This window comes from Perissodus microlepis, chromosome 9, assembly GCF_051167445.1.
Source record: "Perissodus microlepis isolate ML-2025 ecotype Zambia chromosome 9, ASM5116744v1, whole genome shotgun sequence".
NCBI lineage: Eukaryota > Metazoa > Chordata > Actinopteri > Cichliformes > Cichlidae > Perissodus > Perissodus microlepis.
The window spans coordinates 22,363,752-22,376,753 of record NC_140469.1 but is presented as its reverse complement, the minus strand read 5'-3'; the positions used below and the strand labels follow the sequence as shown (position 1 = coordinate 22,376,753).

General features: G+C 42.8%; 1 protein-coding gene across 1 annotated transcript; it reads right to left on the bottom strand.

Annotated features, from left to right (window-relative positions):
- Positions 1-3,946: 3,946 nt before the first annotated feature.
- Positions 3,947-12,676, bottom strand: cdk13 (cyclin dependent kinase 13). The gene is made up of 14 exons (XM_084939665.1): positions 10,446-12,676; positions 9,635-10,201; positions 9,386-9,544; positions 9,135-9,274; positions 8,807-8,977; positions 8,511-8,700; positions 8,330-8,386; positions 8,100-8,201; positions 7,921-7,998; positions 7,545-7,661; positions 7,312-7,443; positions 7,029-7,225; positions 5,834-6,328; positions 3,947-5,448 (listed from the first exon to the last, which is right to left on the bottom strand). The coding sequence occupies exons 1-14, from the start codon at positions 11,591-11,593 to the stop codon at positions 4,748-4,750; spliced, it is 4,254 nt and encodes a 1,417-aa protein (XP_084795791.1). The 5' UTR covers positions 11,594-12,676; the 3' UTR covers positions 3,947-4,747.
- Between the last annotated feature and the right edge of the window lie 326 nt (positions 12,677-13,002).

Sequence of the window (13,002 nt, the reverse complement as noted above, 5' to 3'; positions counted from 1 at the left end):
GTTTTGCGAGGTTTATGAAATCCTGGTGATGGATTGAGAGGCTCCTGGTTTTTCTCTTTTTTTCAGCTTCCTTTCCAGTCCTTTAGCACCACACTGTGCCTCAAACCAGGCATGACAGCAGGTGGAGCGTGTGCATCCACTGCAAAGACTTGCTCTGAGTTAAGTATGTGTGGCATGTTGCTGATGCTGTCTTTTTTACAGGTTACGCACACAGTTAGCGAATGTATCTGAGGGTCTGATAGGGTTTATAAATGTGATTGTGAGTGACAAAGACTAACCACAACCTAGTGAAGTATTTCAAAGTTCCTCTTTGTTGTGTTTCCTGCTTTGCATCAGCTGTTTGAAATCAACTTAATATATAAATTAATCAACAAATTTATTGACATTTCACATTTCTAAATTAACGTTTCCTGTTTGAAAGGTGTAGAAATAAACTTTTTTTATAAGGTACACAAAAGTGCTAGGCAAAATTTCGAGCCAGGCTTATCATCCATATATCTGTCTATGGTATTTACGTGTTGTCACTTCTTTTGATGTAATTATCAGATGAAGCACTTTTCAAAGCCCATTTGTTGCACCTGGATTAGCATGACCCCTAGACATATTTTATGCATATACCTTTCATCCTATGACCTTATCAGAGGCTTTTCACGCTACCCAGCAAACAGCCTTACCTCCTCTCGTTCAGATTTAGTATTCCTGATAGCTAGTCACAAAACAGGAAGGTTTTTGTAATAAATTCAGCCTGTTTTTCTTCTATAAGTAGTGGTTCATATGCACTGGCTGTAGGTTGTTCTGCACAATAATAAAGTGAATGGTCTCCTGCTTATTAACCTCCTTGGTGTCTTTAATGTGTGTCATATTGTCTTAATAGCACAAACTGACGTTTATTTAAAGGACTAAATAGAATCAATTGAGTGTGTTCAAAGTATTGTTATAATAAAGCAACTTACACTTGCCAAAAAATTAATTAAATAAAATAAGGGAAGATTTTAGCTCACTTGATCATCGCAGTGTAACACAAAGTCGGTTCACTACTGTGAGATGTGGAGAGTCAAACAGGGACCAGCAGGACCATTATCTGCTCCTTTGCATGAGGGGGAGCAGGAGGAGTGCTGTAAAATGACCTCCAACAGGCTACTCGTGCATGTTTCCAACCAAACCTTTAGAATCACACTCCTTGAGTGTGGCATCCTTTTTCAGATTCACCAGAAAACACCAGAACTGGCAGATCCACCACTGGCATGACAGGAGCTTCACAATTAGCGTGTGTCATACACGACAGAGTCTGGAGACACCGTGGCAAGACATTATGCTGCCTGCAACATCACCCAGCATGACTAGTTTGGCAGTGGCTCAGCGATGGTCTGGGGAGGCATATCCTTGGTGAATGCCAATTGAGCTACATGGTGCTGGCTGTAAGCACAGGTCCCACTGAAAGATATCACACCCTCATGCCACCTTCATGGTGTCTGATTCTGACAGTTTGGTTAGAAACATGCACAAAGGAGCAGATGGGGTCCTGTTTCTGGGTTGGTGCCTTTCAACAGGCCTGTGTAAAAGCCCATCTCCTGGGATCTCGTCCACACTCTTGAGACTGTGCTGGGAGACACAGCAAACCTCCTTGAAATGGCACGTATAGATGTGGTCCTGGAGGACAACCTGGTTCCTGCCAGCAAAACTAGAGAAAAATCAGCCTGGAGGGAGAAAAAGATACCAGTGGTTTGTGGCCTCCACTTGCAATACCATTCCTTTTTGAGGGTTGTCTTCTTGTTGCCTCGTTTTATAAATGCACTTCTCACCTTTGGTATAATCATTTCTTTCAGATGATCCGTTTGCTCACAGCAAGAACCAGAGTAATAGCATTGCCAAAACATCACGTTTATACCATTTTACAAACTATACCCCCCTCAGCGCCTGCTGAGAACACTCTTGATGCACTACTCCAGCTGCACAACACCTACATCCATTTACCTTTACATGGTGGCCCCGCTGACTTCTGATTTATAATATCACAGTTTTTCATTACTTTCACTGCATTTCAAATAACCATTAGTGCAATAACGTGTATATATATTTCTGAACTTCATGAACTATCCTGGGTCTAATCCCTTATTTAATCCCAGGTGGATCAGGCCTTGGGGATCTCCCCCTCTTTGATAAAGTGTACCAAAGCAGATGAAATGGATTCACAGTAGTTTGTTTCCCAACTGGACAGACTGATATCCCTGAAGTTAAAGTGATTTTGTGTTTTACTGTGATGGTTGCAATAACAATGCATGGTTGTCAAAGACATTATGATCTTGGCATACTGCTTATGACTTTACCGGTGTCTGATTCTATGTTATTATAAGTAAAACTGCCACACCACCACCTTCGCACTCAATATGTACAGCTAGGTACAAAAGTTTATTTTGGCTACTAGTGGAGCTTCTGTCAGGCTGAACTTTGAGTAAATGTGTTTACATGTCAAACATTGCAGTTTTTTCACTGGAGGGCCTCGATAAAAGGAGTTGTTTGAAATGTTTATTTGCTTCATTTATTTGCTTTTGTGTCAGATGAGAAGATTATACCACCCTTGCTTGTAGGTTGAACACAAAGCCAGCTTTAGTGGATAAAGTTAGCTTAGCATGAAAAGTTAAATGTTATTTTTCAGGTTTTCTTTGGATTGAACAAAGGGGGTAGCACCTGTGAGCTTTATAGATGTTGAGGTTGTTTGTATTACTCTTTAGCGGTTTTTCTGTTTTAGATCTTTAAGATCTGCTTACTGCCATAGATAATGATATACGGTATATAGTCTCTTTTTGATGGGAAGTCATGTGACCTGTGCATGTAGTTCCTTTGTGTATTGCAGCTGAATGTTTGGATCCTGTTTTCAGTGGAGTTGACTGTACATGATGCTGAACATTTGGTAAGCAACTTACACTGAGTGAAAAAGGAAAGAATTACAACATCAGTTTTTAAAAAATATAGCACAGCCCTGACTGAAAAGTCATTTTTCAAGCTGGACATCAGCATAATTCACTAAAACTGACTAAGTGATTTGTTTCTGTAGCTTTCCCGTCTCCATCTTTTAAAACTGTACTCACTGTTGTTTCAATCATGTCCCTGAAAAAAAGAATAAAAAATGCTGCCACTCTGACTGAAGCTACCATAAACTTTCAGCAATCCATCATCCACGCCATATTAAGCACAGATCAGACGCCATCCACGTTGCGAATTAGATTTGCAGAAGAGAACTCCTTTGAGATAATCACTTTCTCATCACCAGCAATGAACGTGTGGCAAATTCAGATGTGGATATGATGGGTAAAACAGGCCAGATGTGCAAGCGCAGTCCCCTCCCCCTCACCAAAATCTATTACAATTCTGTTGTTGCTTTTATCTGAGTGCAACAAGAGTTAACTGACAGCAGCAAAAAGTTTTATCAAAGCTGACATTAGTAGGGAGCATTCAGCAGGACTGGTTAGTTTCTTTAAGAAACCGCTTTCTTAGCGCTTGAAGATTAAATCTGCTGGGAGCCATCATCTTGGAGAACATTTTCCTTCTTCCTGACAGTCGTGCTGCTCTGTATCTGTGCTCCTGCATTGTGCCGCCAGTAGCACAAGTGAGTGCTGCACCTTCTTAGCCGCGTCGCTCTTGATAAAGTCTCTCACGGTTTAAATGATAAAAATCCAAAATACAGGAGCTTCCATTATACTGAATTGCACAGGGTGCTTGCTGAGGCAAAAAATACCAAATGTTCAAAGTGTCAAAATTTGGTGTTAAGCTAAAGGTCCAACAGTTTAGTAAGGGTGAGTGTACATGTCAATGGTTGTAGTGCAATGAACACACTCTAGGTGAGTGTGTGTTTCTGGCATGACACTGCCATCCAGTGGTGTGCTCTGTGAAGTCACCACACCACTGTGAGAACAACTAGTGTTTTCAGTAATGTAACAGACGACAATACCGTCGGCATTTCTTTAATAAACATTTGCCAAAGGTGGAGGAGGAGGGTGGTTGACAAATCATTTTAGTACAAAAGAAAAAAAAATAGGAAAAAAAAGAAGACATTGTTTTCTTTTCAAACTCCGATTATGCTTCTTTGTTTTGCTTGTGATTTTACAACACCTACTGGCAAAAAAAGGCATGTGGAATTCAAACAGCCTTTCTCCATGAAGCTGGATCAGATTTGGTGCATTCGTCCGAGAGGTTACTACTCCTTATTCTCTCAATTAACTTGTTGTGCTGATGACTAATCTGACCCAAACGGGCCACCACTGTTTGAAGATAATCTTGACAATAGAAAAAGGAGGACAACATTATTTACGGGTTATATTCCTAATTGTGCAGATGGAGCACATCATCCATTTCCTTTCATAACCAAAAATAGTTTCCGCCTACTTCACTCAGTAGTGCAAAACATTAATACTAGTCTGCTCTGAAGCAATTACAGAAAGGCTAAGGTAGAGTTTTAAAATTTACCCAGCCTGATAAATGTACACTCAAAAAGATCAGAGTTTAATTTAAAAGACAGCAGAATAGATTACAAAAAAAATATGAAAATGGTATGAGCAATAAAAGCTCCTCCGGTGTTAACTGTCCTTCTGCAACGTATTCCACATTCCAGACTGAGGAGGAATACAACGCCTTATACAGATTTAAGTTATTAAAAACTTAATGTGCATCTCCAGATCCATCTAATCTGGTCTAAGAGGCTTCAGGGTCAACCCTTTCACCCATAGTCACTTTACATATTTCCAGTCTTTCAGAAAGGCAGCCCTCGGCCTCTGATTGTTGCCGTCGAGTTCACATGTGGGACAAAGCCGAGGGGTAGTGGTGGAGCCCCGACTTGAGAGGGGGAGCCCCAGGGTTGTCCTGGTGCTGGGATGGGTGGTGGAGGAGGTACACCATCCTTTCTTGCCATGGCATGGTTGTAAAGGTGGATAGCACTGGGGTTAGACTGTCCCTCCACAGGTAAAGGGCTGTGATTGTACTCAAAACGGTGGTCCTTGTCCCCAGTGAAAACCATACTGCTGGGTCCAGAAGCTCCGGCACTTGGAGGGAATGGGTCGGGGTGGGCTGGAGCAAGAGCCCCAGGAGCAGTAGAGGAGCTGGCAGCCTGTCCAGGCCCACTAAACACTTCTCTCAGAGTGTGAGGTGGCAAGCCCCCACCCAACATATGACCCATGTAGCTTTCCCCAAACCCTGCAGGTGTAAAAGGTGGAGGAGGTGGATGGCTGTATTCGCCACCGTATCCAGAACCTTCTGCAGTGGGGAGAGGTGGATAGTCTGGCTCTGGGGGTCTCCCTCCGTCACCTGCACCTGCAGATGCAATAGGGGGGGCATGGCCTGTCTTGGGCTCAGGTGGTGGCTGCCGGTAGTCAAGGTCAGCATGTGGAGGTGGCTCCGGAGGCTCTGGTGGTCTCTGGTCTGGGGGCAGGATGGACACCCCACTTACATCAGACACTGAAAACACAGTTGCACAATGTATTACAATGCACATGTATGATATTAGTTCACTTTTTGATGATCAGCTAATAAAAAACTAAGATTTTTTTCATTTTTAAAGCAAAATCAGAAAAAATATTTCTGCTGGTCTGACAAGATATTTGACCTTCAGTGGTATAAAAGTTAAAGAAAAAGTATTTGTCAATCTACTGATGTTTCAGGAATAAAAGAAAATAAATGAAAACGCCTTACTGGCCTTCTTTATAAATAAAATACTAGCCAGTGTTTAATGGCTCTCTCCCTGATGTAGGATTAGAAAAACGCTTCAAGCAATAACTGCATAAAAGCTGTTTTCCTGCCATCTGGAGGTACACAGACACAGTGTGTTCAGAAGGCAGCTCACCCGGTGAAACTGGACTGGGCTCAGGAGGCTGTTTAACCTCTGGAGGTAGAAGCGGTGCTGCAGCTCCAGCAGAGTTGGTGCTCTCTACTCCTTCTCCACCATCGACTGGTTCCTGCCTTTGTGTATGCTGAGCCTGGAGGAGCTGAGCTAGCAGCATAGTCATGGCTGTCTGTGTGGCAGCTGCAGCCTCGCCTTCTGGAATATTTGACGGAGCAGACATCGGGGGCGAAGGAGGTTTGGGCATTGGAGGAGTACGGGGTACTCCTGCTGGGGCTGTGGGTGGGGGAGGCTTGGCAGTTGCGGGCTGAAGAGGAGGCTCAGCTGGGTCAGTGGGAGCTAAGGCTTTGGAGAGCTGCTGTAATGTCTCTTGGTTGACCTTTGAGCTCATGGACTGGACAAACTGGGCTGTGCTGACTGCACTCTTTGGCTGGCCTAAGAAGTTCAGGAGAACTGCCAGCTGTTCCTGGGTTAACTGTGAGTTTGCTCCCTTTGGGTCTGTAGGAAGACAAACGACAAGATTGAGCAGAAGTCATAACACTGATAATATCCTGAATGAAATATATGAAAGTAAAACTTCCTTTAACAACTTCTGACCATATCATATTTATAAAAAAAGGCTTTTGTTTAAAATAACTTCATTTCGGGAAACAGCCGTATATTATAACCTTGCATGGCAAGTTCTATCCTTTTTTAAATACATAAATCTAATTGATGACATATTTACTTTTCCCCAAGTGAAGAGAATGGAAATATCAGTCTGCAAGATTCATTACTAGAGCAAGAACCAAGAGTCACATATATATATTTCTGTGGAAGGAAATTACAATATGAGCATAAGTGAGTTTGGTTCAGTGTGTTGTCTAGCAACACGGATCTTTTAAATACTTCAGAGAAGAAGGCAAAGGCAGATTAGTGAGTAAATGAATGACTGAGCTACATTCCGGATGTAATGGCTATTTAACTGAACAGTGACCTCCAGTTTAACCCCTAGTTAAAGCATGTTAGTCTGGTGAAAGCTGTAATGTTTTAAAAAGCTCTTTTCCATACATTACCTCACAGCTCAGAGGTAACAAGTTGATTTTTAAATACATCAGACTATCCGAGTTTACTTTTAGTTCATGAAACTAAGGTATGAAATGAAACCAAGTGTAAGACGACAACACCTTAAATAAATAAAAGCAGTCGTCAAACTCACCTAACAGAGCAGAAGCAGCTGCATTCTGGGCTTTGATGGCTCCGGGGGCAGACAAACCCTGCGGCGTGTTACTGCGACTGTCATCAAGGCCCAGCTCTTTGCGGGGTGCCTTTGGAGCTGCCAGTTCTTCCGGCATCTGCTTCTGTCGCCTGCGTTTCTTACTCCACAGCTCATGACAGTCCTGCCAAAGTGGGAGACTAGAGAAGTGGAGAAAGTAAAAGATCTGATGAGCACAGCAACACTACAGGATGAACATGATGATGGAACATGAACCCAAACGTACTCTGGTGGAGGCATCTTGTCTGGATCTACATCCTTGAGAAACTCGCTGCCCAACGCCTGTTCAGCCGTGCAGCGTTTGCTGGGGTCCAGATTGAGCATGTGGTCAAAAAGATCGAGGGCAGCTGGAGGGATGCTGAACAGCAGCAAAAGCACAGGAACATGTTTAAAATAAATGCTGGAAGGCCAAATTCCACAGATACAACTTACAATAAGAAAAAGTAAACATCAACTTACAAAGCAAACTCCTCTCGTAGTCGTCGCCGGTACTGCTTCTTTGGTTTCATGGTGTTGAAGAAGGGAAGCTTTATGACATCTGGCCAGACTGCAGGACAGGGGCTGCCACATATGCGGCTAAAAAAACCAAAAAAAAAACAGAAAGGCATTTTTTCTAAAAAGTACAGTAAAGAGCAGAGGTAAAGTATTACATCTGTGTACAGCAGAGCTCACTTCTTTCCTCTTTCAACCACCAATGTGTGATGGAAATATGAGGAAAATAAAATGTGAGGAGAAATAAATGTATTTCTTTAATTTCAAAGCTCACAGGAGGGAAACGGTATCTGTGGCCCTGTGTGAGAGCCAGTCATGGTTTAGGAATTTAGGCTATGCTTACCTAATAAGCTCTAACTGGGCAAGCTCCTGGTTAGCTTGAAAGATTGGCTTCTTTGTGAACAGCTCGCCAAGAATGCATCTTTAATAGACAAAATAACAATTCATCACACACATATGCCACCTTTCAGATATTCTTATTATTAAATGTTTATGATTAACAATATAAGTATCAGCACTTACCCACAGCTCCATACATCAATAGCAGGTGTGTACCTCTCTTCTCCCAGAAGTAACTCTGGGGGACGGTACCATAGTGTGATCACTTTATTGGTATATGGTCGACTGAAAATACAAAAACAAAAGACAACATCTGTTTATTAGTATCACAATCACACCCAAAAGATACCGGTAATGATAAATGAGTATCTTACATAAGGTAAGATTCAGAAATAGAATGTATGAGGGCTCACCTCTCTTCAGAGTTATACAGCCGAGCAAGACCAAAGTCTGCAAGCTTTATTTGACCTCTGAGTAGAAGGGAAAAAAGAAAAGAAAAACACTGCTTAAAGCGTACTTGAAAGCATCCTTAGCAAGGTTTTAAAACATGAAGCACTAAGTTCTTGTAAATGGGTAAAAAAAAGGCAATCTTACTTGTTATTGAGCAGAATATTGGAGCACTTAATGTCTCTATGAAGAAAGTTCTTCTTGTGGCAGTAATCGAGTCCCTCCAGCAACTGTCGCATGAAAGACTTTATGTGGCTCTCATTAAAATGAACGAGACCAGACTCAAGCAAACCCATCAGGTCGTGATCCATGTACTCAAATACAAGATAAAAAGCACCTGAGACAAAAGGGAAAGAAAGAATTTTAAAGAATAAATAAATATCTTTTAAACTATTTTTAAAATTCCACTAAGTATCATAAATATTCACAAAAATATAAATTACCTTTATCATTCTTGAAGTCTAGAGCATCCTCTTTGTCTGTGACAATCTCCTTCATGTTGATAATACTCTTATGGTTCAGTTGACGTAAAATTTTAATCTCTCTGATGGCTGTAATTGGGAAGCCTTCCTTTTCATTGTCAAGTCGAACCTTCTTCAATGCCACCATTTCAGCTAACAGACAACAGAAAGAAATACATAAAACAGATCTTTATGACAATATTGACTTTTATGTCAAACAAAAACTGCACTTTCTGAAGAATACACTATGAATCAGTGCCGAAGTTGGTGTAGAGGAATTAGGAGAATATTAATCTTCAGTAAAACTTACCGGTGTCTTTATCTTTAGCTTTGTACACTTGACCGTAGGTTCCTTCCCCTGTGATTCCAATGATCTCAAACTTGTCAACACAACGTTTTCCCCAGTCTATGGCAATTTCCTTAATTTCACCATATCTCGGGCCACAGATTCTGGCAATTAAAAATTTAATTTTACATTGAAATAATAGTAAGCACACAGAAAACAGCAGCAACAGCACAAAACAAAAAAGTGATTTAGCACTATATACATCAAGAACATACTTAGGTCTTCGGCGAATTGTTTGGGACTTCTTGTCATCAGATGGGCTCTGGGTAGAATCTGTGCTTCCAGGAAGTTCAGGGGGCAGAGGCAAGTCTGTTAAAAGCTGACGAGCCTTTTTCTCTGACTTTTTCTTCCCTGAGAGTGAGCTGTCTTTCAAGCTGCAAAAATTGTTGAAAGAGCATTAGCATACTGAAACAGTCTGATCATATCTACAGAGTACAAACATTTCCTGGTCAGCACATCCATACCTTTCTCCTTTGTCCGTGTGCTCAATAACTGTTTGGGGCAATGGCAGCAATGGGAGGGTAGACATGGCTTGACCTGTGGTACGTTCCTTTTCTTTGCCTTGTCCAGAGGCTGGTGCTTTCCTCTTGTCCCGATGTATAGAGTCATCCTTGCCCTTTACATCCCTGTCCCTGCTGGTCTGGTGCTCTGTTGTCTTCTTGGATGACCTCTCTGAGGGTGACTGAGGCTGGGTTGTTGTGGGAGTTCGGGGTCCCTTCTCCGGTTGAGGTGGAGAAGGAGGGCGACCCTTTCTGGAGTTGTGATTCGATTTAGGGCTGGGCTGATGAGCGGACGAGGAACCCTTGGTGGGAGTCGATGTATTGCTCGAATTCTTGGCCTTAGCAGCTGCTTCTGCAGCTTTAGCCTTTTTCTGCTTACTGAGTTCAGCAGCAAGGCTAGTTTTGAAGGTGAGCGTGCTTGGTGAAAGACTAGATGGCCGACTACGGGAACGAGAGTGGCGGTGTCGGCTGCGAGAACGTGAATGCCTTGAAGTTGAATATGGACTTCTACTGCGTGACCTAGCAGATCGCCTGGAAAGGAAATGATGAGAACAGCATGTTCAGTTGGTACATCAAAAGCACTTATAATTCAAGGTATTTCAGTCAGATTAGCAACTGCAGTGACACATGCAAGTTGTTTTTTTTTTTGGGGGGGGGTGTTAATAAAAAATGAAACAGTGCAGCCTTATTATAACAAATCTAATAAAGTCACCACACCAACACAGCATGTGCAACAAATTAAACATGTTCAATTAGCTGCGTAATAACAACTCACCTGACATCAGGACTTGGGCTCAAGGACTTCCTATATGGACTCCGTGATCGCCTCCGGTTACCATAAGGACTTGAGCCAAACTCTCCTTGTTCATAAGGACTGTGCCGACCGTAACTCGGAGACCTGCGCCAGTTCACTGGGCTCACAGGTGATCTCTTCCTTTTGTTGCTCGAGTATGAACTGGGTGACTTGGGGGCACCGTACGACCCATACATGTCTGCATCCCGGCTGTAATATGTGGAACTGGGAGAAAGTCTTTTGCTCCCATAAGTTGGACTTCTTCTAGATATCAGCTGGTTATAACCGCCAGGAGACTGGTAGTTATATGAATATGATGTCCCATAGGGACTTTCTGATTTAAAACCAGGACTTCTCCTGTATGCCCTGAGGTCCTCACGATCATCTCTGTAAGACTGTGGAGCATCTCTGTATGCAGATGGGGGCTCTTTATCAGATCTTGTTTTACTTCTGTGCCTTTTTGAATCCCTTTTATCAGCAGATTGTGAGGACTGGGATGTAGATGTCCTTTTGCCATTCCTGTCACTGCTCCTTGTAGTGTCTCTGTGATTTTTAGAGCCACTCAGGCTTCCTCCGCTCCTGGCTTTTGAGGAGTCCCTCTCCCGACTGTGACGGTCTTTTTTCTTACTTAGCTCCTTCTCTTGCCTGCTTCTCTCAGATGGTCCTCTTGTTTGCTCGTCCTTGCTGAGGCTTACTGCCTCCCGCTCTCTGGGGTGACTTCTGTCTGGGGATGCTGGTCCATTATAGTCAACAAAGTCAACATCGCTAAGTCGGTCCGCTGTGAGACTCTCAGCATGGGGGTCAAGTTTAGGAGAGGGGCTCCCAGAAAAACGCTCTGACTGGGAGCTCACGTCATCGTACTCCACCAGTGTCCGAAGTTCAACATCTTTCTCAAAAGCACTTCTTCGATCATTGTCAGGGTCTTCTATTGTACCGGTATGCCACAAGCCTCTTTCCTTGGGTTGCCTGCGTTTCTTTCTTCTAGAAGCCGATGAGCGCCTCTTCTCACGGTGCCTGTCTCGCTGAGCGGCACCGCTCCCCGGTTTGCTACGCCTGTCCTGCCTGCTAGCATTTCTCTGTGCAGAGGGGCTCCGTCCCCGACCCTCGCGAAGCACCTCCGAATTAGGCATTTATCTCCCAAATAAATGCTACCACCACGCTAAGAATAATATATTCTCTAATTTACCAAAGCTATGTCCCTTGGTGTGTCGTGGAACAAAACATTGGGCTAGCTATGGTGACAGGCTAGTCAGCTAACGTAACAGCAAAATCACAGGTAGACAGCCAGCCAGCTAGCTAGCTTAACGTTAGCATTACAAAGCTAGTACAGTTCAGATTGAAGATAAAGTGAGTTAGTTCAGAGGGAAATTAATGACACTTAGTGCCAGCACACTCCGGCTCATATCAAATTCACAAAATGATTCTTGGTTATAGAGCCATACGATACTCAACCATTGTGTTCCAGGACGGACATCTCCCAGATTTATCAGCTAATGCTAGTCGGTTTAGCCAGCTAGTATTAACTGGCTAACTGTACTCGGCTACACAGTCGCATTCCGTTTCATGGTAAAAGCACAGGCCTAAAGCCTCTCTAAATTTAAGATCCACTTCTTCTAAAACGTTATCGTCTGTGCGAGCATGTAAATCCATTTACCGAATAGTGTTAAAATGCAAGTAGTCAACTCCGTCTCCTTCTCGCAAACTTCTTGCCCTCCATCACACTCCGGTGTGCAACAAGGAAGTGAACAGCACGCGAGTTGGCCGGATAGTCCGCGGCTAACCAGCTAGCCGCTAGGAACTTAGCCAGCTAGCTTCTCCTTGTGTGGAGTTCAAGACAACTCAGTCAACATGCAAGAAAACAATGCCATTCAAAAACACGCCTGCGTCCACGTATCTTGCTGGACTGCTACCTCAGCTGATTGCAGCATTACCCGAAAGTAGCAAAACCTCTGCGTTAAATAGCTCAAAAAATCTCTGAATGTGTTTATATTAATATAACTTTGTTCCCAGTGCAGCTAACGGTACAGCTCACCCGGGCCCAGGCTGCTTTCAAACTACAGGCCTTGTGCGTCGGTGTCAACCAATGGCACTCGTATTCGTAATCCATTGGTAACGTCACAGCGAAAGGGAAACCCCTACCATCAAAAAAAACCCACATAATATGATATGAAAATGCGATATTAACCAGAGTGTACAGGAGATGGTTATTTTCTACGTATCCAGTAAATGGAACTACAGGTTACGTCTTTCCATTGATTACAATAAGACCAGATGCTGCCATCACGCGCCGTTAATCACAGTTAATCTGTTCCTCATTCCTCAGTTTAAATGATTAATTATTACTATACAGAATATGGTCATTTGTCAAGGGAATGATTGGAAAATTAAGAAGTTAAATGTAAGTATTAAAAACAAAATAGATTTTATTTTTATTAAAGAAAAAAAACTTTCCAAACCTACCTGGCCTCGGGAAAAAGTAAATACCCCTTAAACCTAGTAACCTATTGGGCCACCTTTGGGTGCAAGAACTGCAGTCAAG

Coding starts and splice junctions, on each gene's coding strand:
- cdk13 (XM_084939665.1), bottom strand. CDS start 11,593: ATGCCTAATTCGGAGGTGCTTCGCGAGGGTCGGGGACGGAGCCCCTCT. Junction 7,444..7,544: donor CTACGAGAGGAGTTTGCTTT/GTAAGTTGATGT, acceptor GCTGCTGTTCAG/CATCCCTCCAGCTGCCCTCG. Junction 6,329..7,028: donor AGCTGCTTCTGCTCTGTTAG/GTGAGTTTGACG, acceptor GTCTTCCTACAG/ACCCAAAGGGAGCAAACTCA.